The following is a 25,606-nucleotide window of genomic DNA, read 5'->3' as shown; positions in this document are numbered from 1 at the left end:
AGCCTACTTCAAAGTTCATATAACATATGGTGTGGATAGCAATATGTTGTTTGTTTATATATTTAGAAATTATTCTGATCAATACATGTTTTAATTGAGACAACTTTAAGAAAAGAAAAACATCATCCAACAGTTTTTTTTATTCATGATATCATTTCAACTACTATATTGCTATAAAAACTGTATAATTAATTTACTCATAACCGGTAACATATAGACTGATATTTACACATCTGAACACACAACTCACATTATACTATTTTATTATAACACCAACATTATTCAAATAGCCCTAGTGGTTGCAGAGATACACCTTTTTTAGTTTGGGTATGCCATTTTCGAGCACAGGCCTAAAAATGGGTGGGTTTTTAAAAGGGCTTAGGTGTTCAAGAAATGACATCACAATCAGCAAAAATACCAACGTCGGCACTGAGGGACCATTTCCATCACAGAGTGCAAAGGGTTAAACAGCGTGTTGAGGATGACTGAGACAGAATCACCTGGAGACACATTTTATTCATTATTTTAAAATCCCAATAGTGTATTTGTTGTGTCGAGGCTCTATTGTCTGCCAGGAGGGTTCATTAACGGTGATGACTATGTGCTGAAACCCAAGGACTGACTCTTCATCAACGTGACCCACGGAGCGGCTTCACATAGAAAGAAGAAGAAGAAGAACCCAATGCTCACGTCTGCTCTGGTTTGGTGCACACAGTGATTGTGATCTTATTTACTGCGTGCCTTCTCTCTCCCAGGGGAGTCGGCTGCATCTTCATTGAGATGATCCAAGGAGTGGCTGCCTTTCCCGGGATGAAGGACATCCAGGACCAGCTGGAGAGGATATTCCTGGTGAGTCTGTGTGAGTGTGAGTGCAGTACGCATTCCTGCTGCTGGCTCTCCTGTCCTTCAGCCCAACAACAGCAGGATGATGGGTTTTGATCTGGATATGAATAGAATACCTGACAGTGCCGATACCTCCCTTTGAGGAATACTAATGTTTTTGGTCGTTTCAAAAACATATCCCACTGGCCCACAAACACATACGTGAACTTTGCCATAAAGACATGCATGATAATGTGAAGAAGCCTGTTCTTACAGAGAGCACGAACACACCAGACATAGTTTAGTTTGAAGGAAAACTCCCATTTGCTCTTGAAGTTCTTCACTGTTCTGGAGGACGAGGCCAACCGGCTTTCAAATGGTCTGTTAGATAAGTGTGTGGTGGTGGTCTTTTATACCGTGTAATACTATTTTTTTTTTGAGACTGTGTCTCAGTGGTGGAGCAGTCCGTCAATCACAGGGTCGGCGGTTCGATGGCGTGAATGATGACATGCAGTGTGAAAGCACTTTGTACAGAAAGTACAGACTATTTATTATTCACCCTTTACCCCAGAGGTGGGCAAACTACGGCCCGCGGGCCGGATCCGCCAAGCATTATAATTATTATGACATTAAAAAAAAATTTTTTTAAAAGTTATAGTAAAGACCGCTGTAGCGCTTCTCCGTTCCCAAGTTCAGTTTCCCGAAGCACAATGACCACAACAGACCAGCGTTGATGTTTCTTCATGCTTATTCATTGCACAGCGCTCTTTTAGGCTTTTCAAGTGTGTGTTCTTCTGCAGCAGAAGGCATTACAGCGGTCTTTCTGCTGCAGAAGAACACACACACGAAAAGCCTAAAAGAGCGCTGTGCAATAAATAATCATAGTAGTAGCCGTAGTTTGCCCACCTCTGCTCTAAACTCTGCGAAAAGGAAGTGGTGTGAATATGGTTTTCAGTAGTGAAGGATGGGGATATTTATTGCACAGCGCTCTTTTAGGCTTTCCGTGTGTGTGTTCTGCTGCAGCAGAAAGACCGCTGTAATGCCTTTTGCTGCGCACACGGCTCTGCTGCAGAAGAACACACACACGAAAAGCCTAAAAGAGCGCTGTGCAATAAATAAGCATGAAGAAACATCAACGCTGGTCTGTTGTGGTCATCGTGCTTCGGGAAACTGAACTTGGGAACAGAGAGGCGTTACAGCAGTTGTTACGCGCTGTGCGGACCGCTGCCTGCCGTCTTCTACTGAACTAGAGCGACACACAACACTTGCTGTGCTGCGCTGGTCAATTCCACCCCTCCCCCACTGATCCCACAGACAAGGGCGACACTTTTTTATTTTTTCATTACCGTAATATACCGCAAACCACTGATAAGCTCCACTGATAAGCTCCACTTCTTAGCGGTCAGAATCCTTTTTAATTATGTCGTAAAGCGTTAACTTCAGAAGAATTACAGTAATATGAATCACTTTCTGTCGCCGGAGACAGGGTTTGTACTACAACAGTTTTAGAGTTGTAAAATGAACTGACAGCTGCATGCAGAGTATTTTTCCTCAGTATAACTAACATAACTAACCACATTCGACCCACGGAACTGCGCCACCCTGCGCGCTCATGTCATGTGACATATAGGGTTCTGTCTGCCAGCCTCCTGCCATCCTCCTGCAGTGATCCCTTCTGTCACAATGAGTGGACCCAAGAAAAGACAAGTCCACAGTGAGCGCAGAGTCTTTAATGAGGAGTGGACTGCTAAGTATTTTTTCACCGAAGTACGATCAGAGGCAGTATGTCTTATTTGCCAAGAAACCATTGCAGTATTCAAAGAATACAATATTAGCCGCCACTTTTCCGCCAAGCATGCTAACTATGCTAGCCAACAGTCAACGACAGAACGGGCGGCTACTGCTAAGAGGTTGGCAGCCAATTTAAAGAGTCAGCAAAATATTTTTCTCCGCCAAACTGCTATACAAGAATCAAGCACCAAGGCAAGTTTTTTGCTAGCATTCAAATTAGCAAAAGCCAGCAAGCCTTTCTCTGAAGGAGAGTTTTTGAAAGAATGTATGGTAGAAACAGCAGGTCTCTTATGTCCAGAGAGCAAAAACAAATTTGAAAAATTGAGTTTATCACGCAGAACAGTGACTCGGCGTGTAGAACAAATTGATGAAGATTTAACCAGCGAGTTGAACAAAAAAGCTGAGTCATTTACGTTATATTCTCACACCGCCCCCTGCCGGCCTCGCCGTTGTCCAGTGTAGAGCCACGGGTCTCCCACCGCCCAGCACCCCCTGTGGCGGACCACAGGCTCCCCACCTTCCCTTTGGCTCCAATAATCTGTTTTACCAGATACTCATACTCTCATGTGGTCTGCATTTGGGTCCTAAACATTGTCCTCCCGTGACAGTTTAAAAAAAACACTCTCCATCCATCTGATACTGGCCAATTTTTCTGTCAAATTTTTTTATTCAATGTGGCCCCTGAGCCAAAAAGTTTGCCCACCCCTGCTTTACCCTGACCTGAGTAGGAATGTAGGGCGTAAACAAAGAATTTTAACTTTAAAGCATTAGAAATAAATTACGCTTTAGAAATTGGTCTCTGCATTTGACATCTGACATGCGGAGCCTCGTGTTCACCTGTCAGACAGCCTTTACTGTCATCTAACTGCCTCTAATGCCAAAACAGCTCATTCTCAGACAATGACATGGAAAGTGTGTCCCATAATGCACCGCTGAACGCGTCGCCCGCTGACAGCGCTGTCAGCTGATCACAGTGGACAGCGGCAGAGGAGGAGGCTCAGCATCCGGTCCAGAGGTATCCAGCATCCATCACCAGAGCTGAGCGGGGGTCTGCTCTCTTCTCTCTGTTCACATTCATGTTAGCGTTGCAGTCCTGTAAGTCTGGGAGGAGACGTCACAGCAGCAAAGAGAAACATCTGCTCTCTTCTCCTCCTGTGGAGCGCTACATGCTACATGCTAAGCAGTTTAGCTCATGTGTTTCTGGGTGTCAGGTTTGAAATGAGATGCACAAATCTCACCTGCAGCGTCACTACATGGTATAAACATGAAACTTCCCCAGTTATTTGCTGACACTAAGTATTGTATCGTACGTATGTTTTAGAAAAAGATGTGTTCAAATATGCAAATGAGGCATTATCTAATTGTAACTTTTATGGCAAATTTAGGAGAAATTGACAGACACAAATAGACAAAGTAGTGCTTTGTGGATGTTTTCTTTCCACTAGTCTCAAGCAAAAATAGCCCACTTTTTTTTCAATTGAGCAGTCATGAAAAATATACAGTGTGTGTGTGTGTGTATATGTGTATATATATATATATATATATATATATATATATATATATATATATATATATATATATATATATAATTCTTTTATCTTTCTCACTTTCAGTGAAATGGAAGTCAGGGTTTGCAGCATAAATGCATGCAGAGAAAATGTGTTGAGTCAACATGGACCACAGGAACGAGGTTTGGGTTCTCGGCAGTTGAACAACAGCACAGCGGCCGCTAAGTAGTTACATACCGCATAAATAATGCACATATCAGTGCATTGAATCGTAGGATGGCATATATATTTTAAGGTGGAGGGAGGTCTCATGAGTCCTTGAATCGCCCGATCTGCCTCCTCCCTATCATTGCATCCCCAATCTCTTAATTGAAGCAGAGTGTAGCGGGGCAGACATAATGGATTTATATTCTTACGCTGGAAGGCCCTGAATAATTAATGTAGAAAATTACAGAGATGAGAGTATGAAAGGGTCTGAAGTCAAGTATGGAGACAAAGGATGTCACTGCTGTTTGGCCTATGGGCTGAAGGCGAAAGATACGCATCTGAGAGATGGGATGGATTTTGGATGAAGGGATGAGCTGAGGTGGAGGAAGCCCCGCAGGCAGCAGTTGTCTCGCAGAGCTGGAGGAGAGGAAGAAAAATGCTTCTTCTCGATTGTCTTTGGTGCCAGAAGGTAAAGGCAGGGCTTCCTGCACACATCTGCACAGCTGCAGATACAAAGACCCGCTGTGATTGGACGAGAGCGGTCCGACAGTGGGATGGCCGCCGGCCAGGCTGATGATGGGGATCAGCTGCACACTGCTTCCCCACAGAGGCGTTTCCCTTTGGTCCGAGATCTTTACCTTTTTTACGTTCTGGCGCCATCATGAATGACCAGTGAGGAACTGAATGCCTGCTGGACACACGTGACAGTCCATCCATTCACATACACAAGGACTGCACCGATTTTCACTGGACATATTTGAAATATACGATTGATTCTACACAAAGAGACGTTAATGCTAGTCATACACAGTATACAGTACTGTGTTCTTTCCAGAACAGTACTGTGTAACATTCAGGACCCTATTTGAATGACCCCGCTGCATGACGTGTCACTTTTGCCAAACAAATTATTCTGTAAGAATCCCACGCATTCATTTTGTAGATCAATACTAATGGCTTTACCTCCGATCCCCTGAACCACATTCATAGTTCAAGCTCCGCTCGGCCAGAGGCATTATATTTACGGTGCATCCATCCATACGTCCCATCAGTAAGTCCATGCGTACGCAAGTCTGTTGACATTTCACTTGATCCGTAATGACGGAGATCGTGTTTTTTCTGTGCTATGAGGAATAAATTCCTCATAGCAGACTCAGTCAGATGAGGGAGTCTGGTGCTTGGAAACACTATCACTTCTGTCCACAGGGGCCCCCAAAATCAACATATAATGACATTTGTTCGTAGTAGATAATAGATTTAATAATTTTCTTTCATTTTTTACATTTTGCTTCATCCATAATTTACTGAGTTTGTGTTTTTTTGTGCTATGAGGAATAAATACCGTCATGTCAGGAGCTGTCTCTGTCTACCTAACCTTAACTTTATTTCTTATTCCAGCGATTTCTATCTACTTTTGTTTATAACATAACTCTATAATTATATTCCATCCCCTATGAAATAATAATGGGCCAAACTGAGCCTTTGCTATTTCCCATCCAGATGACATTCTGTGTTTGAGTTAGTTTGTATTCAGCTGTCAGCTAGAAATGGAAGAGACGGGTGAATATGTAAATGTGGAGGTGTGGATGTGGTGTGATCACAGTACCAGCTCCCCTGTCAGAGGGAGCCTGATGTTGACATTTCCGTCCGTCCTGGCTGCTTTGCGGCCCTGTGTGTGTGGGGCTGTCAGAATGGGTTAGAGTTCGGATGCACAGCCTCAGAGATTCATGTGAAGGGCACCATCGAAGAATTATGTGGAGTCAGAAGCATCTTAAAGGCCATGTTGTTTGAAGAGAGGAAAGAGGAAAGGTCAGCCTCCATCACTGTTGGAGAGGCGCCCTGCCAGGAGTTGAGTCGGCACATTGAACACAACGTCCTCGAAGCTGGAATGTCACAAGGTGGCCTGGAGTTTTACTCATGTCAGCCAAACCTCCAGCGGAGTGGGCCGTTTGCATTCTAGTCATTAGAATGCAAACGGCCCTCTTGAAAGGTGCTGTTGCTCATTGCAGGGTTCTTAGGTGGTGTGTGATAGTATTCAAGAATCATTTATCGTCATTCTGCATCACGGGGTTCCATCCATCCCTTATCTTGTGCCTATCTGAGGCCGGGGAGCAGGGTTAGCGGGCTAAGCAGGGTATCCCAGATATCCACAGGAGGCGTCCTGATCACCTGGCCTCGAGGCTCGGCTCTGAGTTTCCTCCGGATGTCTGATCTCCTCACCCGTTGGCTAAGGCCAGCCTCTGGGGGAAGCTCATTTCAGCTGCTTGTGTCCGCTTATCCCTTTCTCTCGGCCACTATCCAAAGCTCATAAAGGGTGAGGGTCGGCTCGCAGATGGACTATTCAATCTCAGCTCCCTCTACACTGCTGACGCTGCATCCAACGGCCTGCCAATGTAATGCTCCACGTTTACACTCCGTCGTGAGCAAGACCCCGGGACACTTGAGCGCCGTCACTTGGGGCGGTGTCTCACTCGACACAGGGCTGCAAAACGACATGCCTTTGAACGCCTCGTCCACTTCAGCGCCACGAGAAAAACATGACAAATGAAAGCAAAAACAGTAGTGCATTCATGTAGCGCATTTTCTAAATGTCCATCAGGAATCAATTGGTCTTTAATGGGAAGAGTCAGTTGATTTGTAACTCGTTCGTCTATTAATTGTTATTTGTACACATTTATTGTTATCCGTACAATAGTTGCTTCAATATAGAGGGGACGTGAAACACGTGACTTTCTGCTACAAAATGGATTTCTGTGTATTTGTGCATAAGAGGTCCCTTCTGCTGTCTTTGAGTTCGCTGGAGTGCAAATTAAAGGGCCAGTGAGTCGGATGTAAGGCATCTAGCGTTAAAGTCGCAGATTACAACCAACTGAAACTTCTCCAGTGGGCCAAGTGTGTAGAAGCACGAAAACAGACATGAACCCATCGATGACTCATTCTAAGGTAACAGAAACACAAAGAGTCTTATTTCCAGGTGGTTGAACAAGAAAGGAAAACACACTTTGTCATATCATATTCCGTCTCGACCATCAGCCCCATCGATGCAGGTTTTGTTGGGCGAACAACAAAGGAACCAGGAGAGTTTGTTGTAGTTAGTATTCTGCTAGATAAACCCCATTTACACAGACAGACAGAAGAAAAAGGCTGAAGAATAAATAGATAAATACATATATCCTCAAATAGCTTTCCTGTCCTCTACTCGCTGGTTTTCACGGGACAATTTCCCTCTCGATATCGCCCCTCTGCGCGTGCACGCCTGGGTGAGCGATGCGTTAATATCCTGCCTTTATTTATTCAAAGTGTCTGTTTCAGCTGGTGTCGGCAGTAATGACACAGGCCTGGGTTTTTCTTTAGATAATCTGTAACACGGCTTGGTGTCTCTCTCTCTCTCTCTCTCTCTCTCTCTCTCTCTCTCTCTCTCTCTCTCTCTCTCTCTCTCTCTCTGTGTGAATTAAAGCCATGGCGGATGAGGCCGGCCCAGGCGGAGCCGGGTAACTAGCTGTCAGCACACAGATTACGTCCACTGCAAGGACGTTATGAATATGGACAGGTCTATCTACCGGAAATAGTCTGTCAGCAGGCAGAGGTGTGTGTGTGTGTGTGTGTGTGTGTGTGTGTGTGTGTGTGTGTGTGTGTGTGTGTGTGTGTGTGTGTGAGAAAGACAACAAGCTTCCTCCTTATATTAGTGTGACTGAAATAGCGGTTTGTGGTGAGATATGAGCACGGATAATATGACAGCTTATGTTTCTGGACATAAGACTTGGTATTTACACCAACACATTGGAGACATCACGTGACCATAATAATCTGATTATTCTCGTTGCCGTGTCTGGTTCATGTCAGTAGAATAGATGCTGCCTCCCTGTTCTCTTACACTGTCCATATCTACACAGAGTTCTTACGGTCATGGAAAACCTGGAACAGTCATGGAATTTTGAAATGGTTATTTCCATGGCTTTAAAAAAAAAGTTCATCCATCCATCCATCCATCCATCCATTATCAGCCGCTTATCCGGGGTCGGGTCGCGGTGGCAGCAGGTTCAGCAGGCCGACCCAGGCTTCCCTCTCACCTGCAACACTTTCCAGGCCTGGAAAAGTCATAAAAATAAAAAAAAATCCCCAAGGTTTTGAAAAAGTCATCTGAATGTGTTATATTCATGTGTTCATGTCGTTCATTTACGCTGAGTTTGAAATAATGAATATGCTTTTAAAAGGAAGACACTCAAAATATAAGCAGGCATACATACAGGCATCTATATAAATGTTTATTCTTTTAATCAAACTATTGTCTCTCATTCATTTGTGTCATTTAGCAAACCTTTTTGGAAAGATTAGGACCGAAAGAATCGGAATCTGCAACACAAACCATAGTAGAACACAACATTTGGGTGTTCAAAGGAGTTTCAGTCAAAAAACGGTGTCGTTCGGTTCAAGTACTTAAACTTAACGGTTACTTTAATTTTACAGCAGATGTATCTTCTCACAAGGGTTGCGGTATTATAGCAATTTAAATTAAGTTCAACAACGATGTGGTTTCCGGAGATAATATGTTGTTGCTTTTTGTCTGATAATAGGCGCAGGGGGATTATCGCACATGGTTTTTAAAGGGTTAAGGTTTACTGTATGCTTTGTATTGTCATTGTTAGTTTTAATACTACACTTTCTTACTTGTTCATGTATACGCTGAGATTTCACAACATTTTTGGTCATGGAAATTTGGTTTAAAATCATGGAAAAGTCATGGAAATCCATTGGTCAGAATGTGTATGAACCCTGATCTACAATAATTCACTGTGGTTTGTTCATCCCACAAAACGTATGTAATACTGACGTGGTAACGGTGAGCCAGGACAGGTGATGTAGTATTAGGAGCGACTCATTCCATGTAGGGAGGTTAAGGTGGTCGGGACTTTCACCCAGGAGACCACTGGACGTGTTCTGTGTAAAAAGTCAACGTCGATTAATTCATCATGTTACTTTCGTACTTAAGTAGTGCCACATCCTCAGTTATTTTAAGACGCGGACTTCTTTGTCACATCACGTCTTTGTCACACAGTATGATTCTTTCCTGTGCAATTGATTTGTTCATCAGTTTATTTTCTGTATATTAATCTGTTGTTTTTGTCATGAATACGCTCCCTCAGAATGTCAATATATTACGGCGGCTAAAAGCAACTGCATTTTCTTTCTGGTACGAGTCGTCTTTTTCTGAGCTTTCACGCCGTGAATAATGAGATCAACCAATCACGTTGTGCGGAGCGGACACATTCAAACCTCCACCATAGTGTACACCGACACGGACCCTCTGCAGTCCGAACCAAGACGGAAAACTGTGTTACTCCTTTTAAACCTTGGCAAAAGCAACAAGGCCAGATCCACTACTTCCGTTCTTATCTTTCACAATAAAAGCCCTGGACATAAACAATCTGTAACTGTTTACCAGAGGGAACTGAAATTCCCTCCGAGCATTTGGCTAGGAGGAAACTCAATAAAATATCTTGCAGTAGCTTCGGCTAAAGAACAATTTATCTCTGATGCTGCTTTGGTTCAACTAAAAATGAATGACAATAATACGTTTATGTGTGAAGAAACATGTCACCCAGTGCAACGGTGAGGCTCATTGATGTGTTTGTGGAACACTACTTGTTACTAGATAGACTGACGTGGAAAGAGGAAAAATATCCACTTTCAGCAGACCCATCCTTTCAATGGTCCTTCACAAGCAATACGTATTAATGCATATGCTGCTAGAAATGAATGCCTTAAGGAGCCTTTGTGAGAGAACCTCCTTTCAGTAGAACCAGGAGAACTCTAAGGGCTCGTTACTGCAGCAGAAGGGTCCGGCATGGTGCAAATACTCTCTCTCTCTCTCTCTAGAAACCCGGTTTATTTAGAGGCTGTCTCTGCTAGGAAGAGTAAGCCAGTGCACATGCGAGCTGATCTTCCCTCAGGAGAGAGCGGGAGGCTGCTGGGGAGATAAATAATACCATTTCACCAACAGCCGCTGCGTGACTGACACGAGCGTCCATCTGCTGGACCCAGACAGGATAGTCCGGGCTTACTGAACACATTCCACCCGGCGCAGTGGGAGACAGCTGATCCACTTGGCTCTGGTTCTGATCCGTTTCACCCCCGCCTGGAGGTGACACCAATCTGATGGCTGCCGGAGAGCAGCTAGAGGTGGGACGGGGGGTTGTCTGAGCAGAGCGGGAGCCGGGGGCCGGGGTCAGTATTGGGACAAAGACAGAGTAGAGGTAGGAATGTGCAGGAGGCGTTTATGCTGGGATTAAGAGACCCATCTCTGAGGACACAAACCTGCTCCTCCCAGGAGATGCTGAGAATTCTGAGGGACGGCATGAAGGACAGACAAGTGAACAGGGTTACTAAAAAATATTAAGATATCGGCATGAAACTTCCCTAGTTGGTTACTTACATGAAGACGAGTTACAGTTACAACTTTTCTGAAATGTTTTGGATAAATGTGCAAATTATGCTTTGTCTAATGGTAACTTTTGATGAATTTAGGAGAAATGTAGAGAAGCAAATAGAAAACGTAATTACATAAACTCCTAAATGTCTATTTTAGATGTTTTTTTTTCCAGTCGTCTGAAAGAAGTGGATTATTGACCAAAAATGACCAGTGGACTAAAAACCATGTTTTGACCTGAGGTGCCTCAGCAGTCAATTATTACCAGAGTTAAAACCTCTAAGCTACACCTACTAGTTTCGGTTCATCAGACACCTGAATGGAATGCAACCATTGTTCATGTTATTAGTATCATGAACTAGTGGTTATTTCAATGGTGGATGGCGTAAACGGTAACTGTTTTCACGGAGTTAAGCCACGGAAAAGCCACGCCCCCTTTCCGCCGCGAAAAAGCAAAAAGGCGAATGACGCGAATTTACCACATAAAGTTGAGCGAGTAAACTCAGCATTACTTTCTCTGCTGTGGCATTTTGAAGTTTAAGGAAAAGTCCACACATTTTACACATGAATATGAGACGGTGTCTTCAGTAGGCGTGTAACGGTACACAAAATAATGCTTTGATGTAAGTTTGCACACTCAGCAGGAACATAAAATGGACACAAAAGCACTCGCAAATGTTCGCCTCCTCTACGAGAGGAAAGGGAAGAACAACACACGTGTTCAAGTTCACATCCCCTACAGCGGTTTGGTACTAATACCTGAACCATCACAGTCCTGGTCATCTGGGTCACCGCAAGTCAGGACTGACGACCAAGAGTCGGCATCGCTGCCTGGGGCTGTGAAGCTGGAAAGATGCAGGCAGGTAGTTCTGACGAAAGATTCTTTCATGTTGCATTATGGGAAATGTGGGATACTGCTTTAGATGTTAGAATCATGCCATTTTACTTTGAAATCATTCAAAGCCATACCATGATGTTTTTTTGCTAAACCCTAACAAGTAAATTAGTTTTGTCATTTTTTTTGTTGCTTTGTTTAAATTGGCAACATTAACCACGTACGTCTTTTTAACCTTCTAAAACAGCCGTGATAACCCTGCAGAAAATACATTTCCCTGCAGTGTAGTGTAGTTGTATGGGAACCTAGTAGGGTTCTACAGCTATGACCACGATATGAAGACCAGACCCTATTGTCCTTGATCTCTAACGAATCCGCAACTCCTTGCCTTTAAAAAAATATATATTTTCAGCATAAATATGATCAAGAGTCTGAGCAAGATTCCACAAAAATGGCTCCTCGATTGCTGCCCGAGTTTTTTAATTGTATTGTTCGGTCCTTTTCCATCAACCCACAGAGTAATACTGCACATCTTTAAAAAGATTAAGACCTAAAGCATCTAAATGCATCTGCATTACGGAATGATTAAAACTTAACAATCTTTTATTTTTAAATGTAAAACCACACGCCTCTTCTCACAAGGGTTAGGGTACTTTAGCAATTTCAATAAATCCAATACACCCTGTGAATGAGGAGATAGCACTATTTTAGTTTTGAAAAAACACTCATTCTCATTTTCGGGAGAAAAGAAAAAAGTTTTATAGACGGGGCCGCTAATGGCAGCACATGTGCTGGTACTCCTGTCTGGAGGCGAACCGTCATCTACTGTAACTGATTCACTGTACCTCATACACCCGCACCTAAATATCCCTTTAAGGTCTGCAGATAATCAGCATCACTTAGTCCTGACGCTCCTCATGTCAGCTGCTTGCTTCCTGTGTTGAGTCTGCGTTCAGGACATGGACAACACAGACCTCTCTAATCTCTTCATTCTCTCTCTGGCAGCACACATATAATTGGGGGGTTCCCGTGTGAAGGTCAGACGTTCTATTTGTTTGTGTCTGGCTGGCCGGGTGGTCTATGACATAGTTTGGGGGGTTTCAGAATATGTATGTCTGGCAGAATGTGCATGTGGAGCTCCGGGGTCACGACCTTTAACCTCACAGGAATTCCTCTGAGGCAGAACTTTCTCCCTCTGATCCGTCGTTCTCTTCCTCCGCGATGAGACATCCCGGATGGGTTGACGTGTCCGTCATGTCAACATGCTCTCTCACATGTTCGTTACCGTGTGCCGGGTTGGTAAATCTGTCGCAGCAAAGCTTTTGTTTTCTATGTAAGATATGGAGAGAGTAGGAAAAGAAACAACAGCATCAGCATTATTTGTTCTCTATCTTTGCTTTGAACTGACGCAGATGTGCAGCAGCTGTGTGAACGAGTGTGAGCAAGACAGTGTGCGTATGGCGGGCGGCTCAAACCAACACGTCTCTTATGTTGCTGCAGTTTTATGAAGTAACTTCCAGAATTTACTAACTTACATAGCGAGCATAATTATTTTACCTAACAAATGTATTTATTCAAACCATAACACAATCTTATTTTCCTAAACCTAAGCATGTGCTTTTCTTGTGTAAGGAATATAAAAAAAATAGTGTATTTTATTTTATAAGACACGAATACGGACACTCTGTCACTGCTTAGTCCAAATCTGAGACAAACGGGGAACGCAGAGGGTCACGTGACATCACTTGAGCGTTACGTGACATCACTTTAGCATCAAGTGACATCACTTGAGTGTCATGTGACATCACTCACTTGAGGGTCACGTGACATCACTTGAGCGTTACGTGACACCACTTGAGAGTCACTTGAGGGTCATGTGACATCACTTGAGCGTTACGTGACATCACTTGAGCGTTACGTGACATCACTTTAGCATCAAGTGACATCACTTGAGTGTCATGTGACATCACTCACTTGAGGGTCACGTGACATCACTTGAGCGTTACGTGACACCACTTGAGAGTCACTTGAGGGTCACGTGACATCACTTGAGCGTCATGTGACATCACTCACTTGAGCGCCATGTGACATCCCTCACTTGAGCGTCATGTGACATCACTTGAGGGTCAAGTAACATTGTTTTAGCATCACGTGACATCACTTGAGGGTCATGTGACATCACTCACTTGAGGGTCACGTGACATCACTCACTTGAGGTTCATGTGACATCACTCACTTGAGTGTCATGTGACATCACTTGAGGGTCACGTGACATCACTTGAGGGTCATGTGACATCACTCACTTGAGGGTCACGTGACATCACTCACATGAGCGTCATGTGACATCACTCACTTGAGGGTCACGTGACATCACTTCACAGAACTGGAGACAGGAGAGACTCAATGCTTTCATTCCACACATTAAGTAGTATTCCACAACATCTGGAACCAGATGTTTGTGAAACAGATGTTGTGAAATCCAATGTGTGAAATCAGAAGTTTCCCTTGTTTCCAATGCCTTAACGAGGTTGTTCCAGACGTTTCTGAGCTGACTGTTCATGTCGAACAAAACATCTACACTGTCGGCCATTTAGCTTTCCACCAACAAGCTGTTCAGCTTTTTCTTAACAAAACTAAATCAAACTATTCATCAGCCTCGTCATCCTGGAATGTTCTGTTACCTGCTGCATTTGTTTCAATAAAGTGTATTGAAAACATATATATTGAGGAGGGTTCAAATGTAAGCGTTGTCTCATTATGGGGACTATCCCTGGAGCTCTGCGTCTCCAGGCCAGGCAGTCAGTGTAAAACCTGAAAGAGATTATTCAAAGCAACGCCCCTCCAGGGTTTATAAGCCATTAGCCTTATGTGGTCAAATACTTCATTCAGTTCTCCAACACAGTCAAATAGCTCGTCTCATATCCACAGCTGTGACGTCTTAACAAACTACTGCCGTGCGGGACAAAACCTGGCGGAGTCCAACGTTCCAGGATGAAGAGGCTGTTTGATTTTAATTTTGTTAAGAAAAAGCTGAACAGCTTGTTGGTGGAAAGCTAAATGGCCTCCAGTGTAGATGTTTGGACCAATCACTGACAGAGTGTCCGTTTCCGTGTCTTATAAAATAAAATACACTATTTTTTAGTATTTCTTACACAAGAAAACCACATGCACGTTATGTTGAGCTGCTCTGCTGTCAGACGCTGCAGCTCTGGGACGCTCCAACAGCCTCTGTGGTGCTGGAGTAAGACAGCCCAGTCGCAGCTTTGACTCGAAAACAGAAACGTGATCCAAGCCGTTTAGATGCAATTCCCTTCCTATGTCACGTGCCGGCTCATGAGAATAGAGACTGCGTTCTCAATGGCATACTTTCCCTCTTTACTAGTAGTACATTCTGCAGCTGTCCTCATAAAGTACGTCCTGTTGTATGCAGTGTGCATTCAATTTGGGACATACTTCCTCATAATATGGGACCTTGAACTTTGACCCTCCTACTTATATATCTGCTGCACAAAGGATTGTGGGTCAGAATAGCCAGAAAAGCATTAGCTTTCTTTTTTTTTTTTACTCCAGTGTAATATGCAGGCTAAATGAGGTGTACTTCAAAAGCTGGGATTCAGGCAAGAAACATGCATATGGATACAAATCCAATAATCAAATGAAAGAAACCCCCTCACCTCTGTAAGCATTGCCTTTAGAAAAAATTAATAAAACAGAAGGCAAAAAAAATAGTCTGATAAGAACGTATATGAAAAGGGGTACACTCAAAAATTTCAATTCAAGTCACATCTTCATCTGGTCAAAAGATGCTTCCCATTATGACCCCCCTCCTGCATATGGAGGACATGTGTCAACGCTTCATGCTGGTCTTTCATTATTTATTTTAATTTCAAGCGAATACAAACTGAACACGTAAACAACATTCTGTATTTGGATCGACTCTTCACAACCTGGAGTTCTTAACACAGTAAAAAAAAGAATTGCATTGACTCCCATACAATTTCAATCTGATCTGTCACCATCACTGCCATAGCACTGTCCCCAAAAAATACATCTATGTACTACAAACGCTTTGCAACCAGTGCTAATAACTTGACCGGTTCGCTTCATGTTTTGTCATGTTTTCATATACTCCATGATATTTTCCCCCGAAACACATATTAGATCTATAACAATGGGACTTTTTTTAACTGAAGTTCAGTCGCTGAGCTCATTGAACTCTCTTTGTCCCGACTGCTCTTATTGAAGTCTCACTGAGGTCGGCCTTGTGGTGCTTTACTGCCCTCTAGTGACGCGTTGTGCTATTACACCGACTATGATGGCCATGACGGGCCAGCATGAGGCAAGCTGGTTTTCATTCCATTTCGCTTGAGTTGTGCTCCTTTGAACACGTCATGTTCTGACCGGCTGCGTACGGAAACATCTATCTTCTAAATCCCTCAACCTTTTCCCTCTCCTTTGTCTGTGGGCCACGTGAAAGAGAGCCGTCAGAAATAGAGTCTGATCCACCGTATGCAGTGTTCTCCAGCAGCAGATCCCAGAGCAGCCACTCTGCTGCAGATCACAGACAAAGCGGGCAATCTGGAAACTATTAGGCTGCTGAGCTGCGATGGATCATGTGGAAGGCATGTCCGCTGCTCTGGGTTCTGTCATCGTAAACCCCCGGCTGTGTGCGTGAGAACTCCAGCCAACCTCTCCATAAACGCTGCTCTAATCACGACTGTTGCACAGGCAATGGGAATGAAATTCATCTTCCTCTCTCATGCTTGTAGCAATACAGTCCAGGAACGACTAGGAAAGCATCTATAATCCATAATGCATCATTCACACTTCTCATCACACACCTATTTACTCTTCTGAAAACCTTCTGAAAACCTTTCACTATTTTTAAAACTGATAGTTGTAGTGTTTAGTGAGTACTGACATAATCACTGTCCTTCCTGTGTGATCTGTCTAAGGTGTTAGCTTCTCATGCTAACTGCTCTGCCCAGGAATCTACATAGAAGTTGGTAAACTTGTTTGTATTTGTCTGAAAAGTGCCGGAATTAATCTAAAGAGTATTTATGTGTTCTCATCTGTATCATCGATGTGTGTTTCAGGTCCTCGGCACCCCGTCTGGGGACTCCTGGCCTGGAGTGAACTCTTTGCCTCACTTCAAACCAGGTGAGCCCTTCCTTGTCCAAAAGTAACACAACGAATACATTCATGCTTCCACTCATCATTCTGATGATACTGCAAAGCATGATGGTAAAATGAGCACACTTTAGCACTCTGATTTTTGGAATTGGGAGTGAGTTATAAAAGATTATTAACATTTCTGGACTGTTTAGACATGGACACGACCAACATTGTATTGGTTTGAAGTCATAATCTATTCAACCACAGTAAATAACAGCAGGTCATGTGGAGAGCAGATGAGAGGGCACTTTAACGTTCCCAAACTAGAACCATCACCTCGCGCTTGTTTCCCTCCGCCAACCAGTTAGGTGTCATCATGTTATCCTGCTTAGATATCTGAGTGAAATGTCCACAACTAGTATATGCATTCTTCTTAGTTATGGCCAAAATTGTGAATTGGGGGGTGACCTTTAACCTTTAACCACCAAAATCCAATTGGCTCATCCGTTAGTCCAGGTGGACTTGAAGAAATCCCCACCAGGAGTTCCTGACAAAAAACATAATCCCGTCCTGCTGTCACCGGCTCAGAGGCGTAATGATGCTAGTGTGCCATTGGTCGAGCTGTATGCATGCCTCAGGTGGCCCAGGGTTCTTACGGTCATGGAAAACCTGGAAAAGTCATGAAATTTTAAAATGGTTATTTCCAGGCCTGGAAAAATCCTTGAAAAAAATTAAATCCCAAAAGTTTGAGAAAAGTCATGGAAATGTGTTATATTCATGTGTTTATGACGTACATTTACGCTGAGTTTGAAATAATTAACATGCTTTTAAAAGAAAGACGCTCAAAATATAAGCAGGCATACATACAGGCATCTATATTATTCTTTATGTTATGTTTATTCTTTATTCTTTTAATCAAACTATTGCCTCATACATTTGTGTCACCGAGATTTCACAAAATGTTTGGTCATGGAAATTTAGGTTAAAGTCATGGAAAAGTCATGGAAATCCATTGGTCAGAATGTATATGAACCCTGCCTACCGCTGGCCAATCACCTACCAGGGACACATACTTACTCATGTAAGTGTTGCAGTGTTGTGATGCACTCATGGGACAGTGGACCAAAAGCTCACTGCACTCCATAAATGCAGCAGCAGCAGCAGGGGGAGGAGGAGGAGGAGGAGGAAGAGGAGGGCTGGCGAGGGCGTGGCAGCTCTGCCAGGGCAGCCATGCCCTCTGGGAGCTCATTAGGGTTTTTTAGAGGGAACATGAATAGAGGGACTGCAGATTAGTGTTCGCTGATGGAGGGAGAGAGAGCTGGAGTGGAGGAGAGGGGGCAGGCCAAGACGGACATAAAGAGGGTCGGAGTGATGGCATCACAGAGCTGTGTGTCGCCGCCGCCCATCTCCAGTGGCCAATTAGGGACCAACTGGGGTGACTCTCGTGGTCACACACACACACACACACACACACACACACACACACACACACACACACACACACACACACACACACACACACACACACACACACACACACATACACACACACACACACACACACACACACAAATGCACTCTCTCATCCTGTGGCCATGGCAACGGTCGGCTCTTGTTTGCCTCTCACACACTGTGTGGAACAGCTGTCTGAGCCACGCACGCGCACACACACACACACACACACACACACACACACACACACACACACACACACACACACACACACACACACACACACACACACACACACAGCTTTGCCTGGTTCTAGCCTCCGAGCATTGCATCTGTTCATGTGATGCTGCCAAGGCTGCACTTTCAACAAACAGGAGAAGTCTCTAAATATGTAGTGATGCGGCGTGATTCATACATTTGTGTGTATTTATTTATTTTTTGCAGTGATCTTATTGGTTGAAAAAAAAGATCACCACATGTAATGAGATTATGATCCAAAGATGGACTTTCACTATTGGAATGGCCAACTGAAACGCTCCTCTTATTTGTCTGCTTTTTGAAATCATATCGTATAGCATATGAATAAAAGAAAACACACAAGGAGAGAGAAAAAAAGGGAGCAATTAAATGAAACAACTGATGAAATAACTCTGTTTATTAATGAGTGGATGCATATTATGCAAAAACTGGTTTCCTTTTTATTTCAAACCAAAGCAAAATATCTTTCTTTTTTTTATTATTTAAATTATGTGAAAAAAGCTTTCGGTCAACATATTTATTTAAGCCTTTAAGTTTTGTTTTAAGTGCAGAATATCTCTTTTGGCAATAGTGTGTAATGCATCTCATTAACATAAAGGTGTTTGGATGTGGCACATTCTGAGCACTCTAAACTCTGAAAAGCATTCTGTGCGTAACACAACATGCTCGATAAATGGTTCCGCTTCCTGTTTGGCCTCACACATGTGTCATGTGACATGTGTGCAAAGATATATTTTTATCTTTTTACCTTCCTCTTCATTGACCTCAAACGTTCAGTTGTTCCAAGGTCAGAGCTCCAATAGATAGATGGTTCTCAACGGAATATTCAAAGAAATGTTTGGGCTAATATAAAAGTATGATAATAACCTGGTAACCTGCTAAGTCCTTTGCAATGTTCCATTGTCCTGACATGTGAATGTGTCTGAGAAGAGAGGAGCACGGTTTGTTCCAGAGGCTACAGTGGGCAGCAGAGGGCAGTATTGCGTCAGTGTGGAAAAGCTTTTCCCGTTGACTGACTGTTATCTGCACACTTTTCCAAAACACAGCGACTACACCACTTCGCTGGTTATGATTCATCACATTCTCTCTGGTGTGTTTCATCCCAAAGCGTTGCTCTTGAGGTTGGATCTCAGACAGGAGCGCGTGGTTTGACCTCAGAGTGGAGGCGCCACTTATTTTTCACATGTTTTTGCGGTTGTGGAAAGGTTCCACGGATACTTTGCTGTTTTTATTCAGAATGTAGCTTTAGCTCCCCACCTAGTAGGTCAGACTTTTACACCACATTCTGATATTGACCAATCTGAGACCATCTGAGAAGTGAGTCTTTGCCGCTATTTGCTGTAGTAGGGAGTAGAGTTTCCTCTCAATGTCCATCCAAGGATCACGGAGTAGCATCCAGCTGGCTGAACTTCAAGTTGGATGTAATATAGAGGGCCGTCATTCTACCGTTTTATCTAAACAGGAAGTGATGCCAGATTAAAGAACACAGTTCTAAGTAATACTTGAGTGAAATGATTTAAAGGGCCAGTGTGTAGCATTAAGGGGGATATCATAGTAATAATGAGTATGATTTCTTTCGTGTATGATCATCTGAAAATAAGAACTACATGAGGATCTGGTCCTCTTCACGAAGTCTCTAGTTTCTACAGCAGCCCACAACGGACTAATGCCTGGTTCACACGACACGACCCTAGCCCGGATTCTCTGCTCCCAGATTCTGGAGCACCAGGACCAAATCCCCAGATCAGAGGCGTCGTCACGTCGTCCGTCGGAGCGCCATGTGCGACCTGTCCAAAGACGAGAGCCGAGAGTCTCGCTGCTGCCCACAGACACATTGTCAGAGAGCTACAGCCAATGGGAGCGGAAGACACAGGGTTGAGGGGTCTCCTCATCAGTTGCTGACCCGAGGGAGTTGGCTGTTTGCGTGAATACACATACCACTTAACACAGCGACTGATCTACATTGGGGAAATAGTCATGAGGTATGGCAGCAGGCTATTATGTAAGCATGGGTGACGACATAAGCAAGCAAGACCCGTGTCACTTCCTGCATATGTTTTCAAGATTAAACGTAGTTTGGAGACCTCATCGTGGTCAAAGTCAAGTCAGTCATAGTGTGAAAACCAAAGACTTCAACATTCCCGATTACTAGACAGTAAGTTGTGTCGTGTGAACAGCAGAGTGATCGGACTGCTGGAGAAATCATGTATACATAGTTCTGAGAATCAGGATGTCTAAGCCAGATGGTTAAATAATGACCAATACAATTCCCTGAGTTGATCATCCACCTTCCATCCATCTATCTGTCCATCAATTCATCATCCATCCATCTATCCATCCTTCCATCATACATCAATCTGTCCATCTATCAACCCATCAATCATTGAATCCATCAATCCATCAATTCATCAATCCATCTATCTGTCCATCTATCCTTCCGTTCATCAATCTGTCCATCTATCATCCATCAATCTGTCCATCTATCCAGCCATCAATCCACCAATCATTGAATCCATCAATTCCTCAATCCATCAATCCGTCATCTATCCTTCTGTCCGCCCGTCTTCCATCCATCTATCAATCCATCAATCCGTCATCTATCCTTCTGTCTGCCTGTCCTCCATCTATCTATCCATCAATCCATCAATCCTTCAATCTATCTATTCGGCCGTCAGGCTGTCCATCAATCCCTCCATCCATCTATCTGTCCATCAATCCCTCCATCCATCTATCTGTCCATAAATCCCTCCATCCATCTATCTGTCCATCAATCCCTCCATCCATCTATCTGTCCATAAATCCCTCCATCCATCTATCTGTCCATCAATCCCTCCATCCATCTATCTGTCCATCAATCCCTCCATCCATTAATCTGTCCATCTATCCTTCCCTCTGTCTGTCCGTCTGTCGCTCTCGCCATCCTCTGTCCATCATCCATCATCCATTCATCACACCATCCTAACTTGCATGTCATAGGACTGTGTGTGAGGGAAAGATCCCATCAAACAGCGCTGACCTCTACACCACCGTGCTTCTTCTCCTGAGTCCTGTCCAGATGGACAGAAGGCAGTTCTATTTCATCCTTACTGACCGCCAGAGGCAGTGTTTTTAACACTGCCTCTGGCGGTCATCCAGGATTCATAGAACCGTAGTTACCTTCGTAACTTTCGTTTCAGTGACCTTGAAAATAGGATGTTTTCTTTTATGTTGTATAACTGATGATATATAATGGTATAAATGCATCCATAGACCCACTGCATGTTGTATTTACATGCCACATTGAAATGTAAGTTCAAGAAAATATGCTTTTCATGTGTTTGTCTGGATATGAAAATGAATTCATTCATATACAGTGCAACATGCATTGCACATGTAATACTAATGATGGTTTCAGGCAGAAGCTAACATGGATTGATCTGCAGTGATGCCTCTTTAAAGTTGAGGTCCCTTATAATGAAACCACATCCTCCTGGTAAATCCTTCCAGAAGATAACAGTAATTAAATAGTGTCCAAACAGACGAACATTATACATCACAATTCCAAAAAGAAGAGACTACCTGCAATGTCTAGCGTCTCCCTTTACTTCACCTCTGGCATCCAGGAAGCTGAGGCCAGTTCACACCAGTCCTGGCCCTGAACTGGTTGACTGGACCCACTGTTGGCTCTCTGCCAGCTGGGTGGCTGGCTGCTGGGATTAGGCTGACAGTGTCAGGAGGTGGACTACCTCACTGGGTGGCTGGCTAGCTTGAGTGCTGGCCGGTCAGTTGGCAGCTCAGCCCGCCTGTGTGTCCACATGGCAGTTTTGGCTGAGGTCGACAGTCACACACTCGCAGCATAATAAACTCAATGCACCGCCTCACCAAACTCATATCAAAAGTGGGACATGTTATTGTGCTCTGGCTTTGGAGCTCAAGTACAGTATTGGCTACCTCCCTTTAAGGTGATCCAGCACACCTGAACGGCAGAGTGTGTTTGTTGTTAGTTATTATTGTGCATTTCCTGCGACACCACTCTTTTTTATGATCCTTCATCATTTATAATGATACAAGAAACCACATCCTCCTGGTAAATCCTTCCCAGAAGTTAACAGTAATTAAATAGTGTCCAAACAGACACAAATGTATCATCACTATTACAAAAAGAAGAGACTACCTGCAGTGTCTACAAACCCATTTTTCATTTTAGTACATAAAGGTGCTGCCCTTACAAAGTGCGAGTTACGAGTGTGCGTTCAGTTGGGACACACTACTTCATCAAAACATGTCATCTTGAACTTTGACCCTCTTGCTCATGTATCTGCTGTGCAAAGGATTGTGGGTCTGAAAAGCCTGAAAAGCTTGCAGGCATGCAAACTGCAGAAAGGGACCAAATATTGCGCAACATCCTGTTATTTTTGAGACATTTATGTACATTGGGATATCTTTCACTTATTCTTTTGCAAAAATAACATTTTCAGTAATTAATGAACTCATTAATTCCATGCTGCCGTTTCCAAGTGCTTTAAAGTTACTATCTCTTCCTGCAGATACACTTTGCATATGTTTTATACTAGAACCCTTGGAGGAATGGAAGGGTTGTGCCCTTTAAGCCGCTGCCAGGGCTTGCTATATGAAAATATAGTTTCATTATGATGAATAACCGTGATTAGAAAAACGGGCTAATTGCAAGGAACGTAATAAACTCAGTGACTGATAATGGTTGAACCAATGCAACCGTTTTTCAATAATGATGTTAGGCTTGATGTGATCGGCGTGTGTGTGTCCCGTTAACGAGATGACACATGTCGTCATTGTTGGTTTGTTGTGCTCTTCTCATTACAGACCGCTTTACAGTGTACAGCGCTAAGAAGCTCAGACAAGCGTGGAATAAGTAAGTAAATCGCTTAAATACGGGTTGTGTGCGTGCGCGTGCGTGCGCGTGTGTGTGTGTGTGTGTGTGTGTGTGTGTATTAGTGGAGCGTTATGTCATGGGGTGTTGTAGCTGACACACTATTACCCTCGTTCCTACCTTGAGAGACAAACTCCCATGGGTCGTGAACACACTCCTTACAGCTCACGTGCTCCCCCTCCAGCCTTCTCCCTTCCTGCAGAGTGTGTGTGTGTGGGCTTATATGTGTGTGTGTGTGTGGGGGGGCGAGGGGTGTACGTGTGTGTGTATACGTGTGTGCATGTGCGTGTGATTCTGCTCCGGGACAACAGACGCACGCGTAGACAGGAAGGAGTCGTGGTGCCTCGGTCGGGGGCTGGTCCCAGATGTGTGCCACTTTGTGCCCGGCTTACATCTGGAGGGAAGGCCGCAGAGGGCAGAAGGAGTTTGTCTCTTTGTTTTTTTATTTTTAAAAGCAGCACCAGGCGAGTGATATATGTCAAACTCCAGCTCTCTAATCAGCTAAAATCACCATTCTGACCATGATGTCCCAAAAGGGACACATCTCTGTGGGAAGCTGAACCTGACGGGCTGTTGTATTTTTCATTCCTGAGCTGTGCACAGAAAGAGAGCAGCTTTCTGGTACCCCAGAGTTATGGGGAAATTAATTGATGCAATTGTGTGTTTTGTATATTTTATGAATATTAAATCAGGTATCAACAGTTCATTTGGAAGATAAAAGTCTCTTTAGATATACTGTCTCCGCTGTCATGTAAACACTTTGCAGCTGTGAATAGAAAAGATTGGAGACGATTGATTCTTGTGTTTCCAGCGTTTTAAAGACGTCTACTGAACACATTCGATGACATGTAAAAAGCACAGCGAGGTGGAAGTTTCCCCTCCGAGTCTCCTGGCCCTTTCTCCCATCCTGGAGGAAATAGAAATGTGAAGAGAAAGTGAGGTGGAATGTTAATGACCATCACTTCCTCTCTGCTGCCTTTTATCACAGGCCAGGGAGCGATGGATTTGATATGAACCCAGACACTCACTGTGTGTCTGCCCTGAGAGAGGCTCACCCTCTCCTGCTCCCTGCTTTCGGCTCCCTGTCGGCCATCTTTTATCTACGTGCTGTTTTCCCTCGTCCAGATGGAACAATGTGAGGGATTGATGTGATCTTTGACGCGTAACTGTAACCAGGCGTTTGTTATATCAGTGTTTTTCAACCTTTTTTGAGCCGCGGCACATTTTCTACATAAAAAAAATCCCGCGGCACACAAACAACCCAAAAAGTTACAAGATGTCACATTGTAGCATAATACAGCATATATGGTAGGTAAGTATTGCGCTACCTACTAGCATGGAAGAGTATTTCATTACTAGACCAGCCACTATATTGCAGGCTCAGATGCTCAAACGTGCCTGAACCCTAAACATACTATATAACATTGTAAAACACATGTGTCTTTCAAAAGAGGTCTGCACCAGCTTTGTTCTCTCTGAGACACAATCACAGCAATGCGCTATGCGTCAAAACATGATTCGTTTGAACACTTTGGCCGCAGCTATGATCAAACCTGTTGATATCAGCTTTCGATAATAATCGTTGGACCACCGCTGGATCCAGAATGTGACCACTGTGGAGTTGCATGCTGCGGCCTGTCGGCCGTGTTCAGTTCCAAGTTGCCTTCACAACACCCTCATCGTTGAATGAGTCAGACGCGGTGAGAGCGCTTCATCGCACGTCTTCATATAAAAGACACGCCAGCTCCCGCTGACCAGAAAACACATTGGTCTGCCATGTTTTGCTGTTGGGCGTGGTGGTGGGGGACACGATACAGGCAAGTGGTTTCCGGTTTCTCGCCTCACCCGGGTCCTCTGTGCAGTTTTCTGATAGAATACCATGAAAAAGCACTCGCCATGCACCGCTGAAGAAGGAATGCTTCTCTCTGCTGTGAATGTGCCATCACCTGGAGCTGTTTGATAGTTTGAAGGAGATACGATCGACCTCACAGCAGATGTGCACTTAGTCTCTCGGCCCAGCTGACAGCAATAGCACGAAGGAATGTGCACCTATTGTACGCCGACACTCCTCACAGGCCAGCATGCTCGTATCCAGGGGATTTCACACCTAAATATATCTACCTGTTTGTCCTGGTGCCTGCAGAGAAGCCTGTGTCGAGTTAAATTCACTGTGGCAGAGCAAATGTGGATTCTGGGGGTTTCGTTGGATTTAAATTAGGTTCTTTTTTACCCCAATAGTGGTTTAGGGGGTACTCCAGTGATTTAGCTTTCATTCGCACAAGATAGATCACAGACTTTTAGTC

General features: G+C 43.9%; 1 protein-coding gene across 1 annotated transcript in view; it reads left to right on the top strand.

The window, feature by feature from the left end:
* cdk14 (cyclin dependent kinase 14) overlaps nt 1-25,606 on the top strand; it is a gene marked incomplete at its 3' end in the record, with an annotated part of 151,662 nt that overhangs the window by 116,735 nt on the left and 9,321 nt on the right. Inside the window, exons 10-12 of the mRNA XM_079227862.1 lie at nt 756-849; nt 16,687-16,750; nt 23,237-23,285. Of these exons, the coding sequence (XP_079083988.1) occupies nt 756-849; nt 16,687-16,750; nt 23,237-23,285 (207 nt within the window). The remainder of the gene's footprint in view (nt 1-755; nt 850-16,686; nt 16,751-23,236; nt 23,286-25,606) is intronic.

This window comes from Taurulus bubalis (genome assembly GCF_910589615.1).
Source record: "Taurulus bubalis genome assembly, chromosome: 12".
In the NCBI taxonomy this organism is placed as follows: Eukaryota; Metazoa; Chordata; class Actinopteri; order Perciformes; family Cottidae; genus Taurulus; species Taurulus bubalis.
Note: the sequence above shows the minus strand (reverse complement) of the source record. Positions and strands in the feature narration are given on the sequence as shown.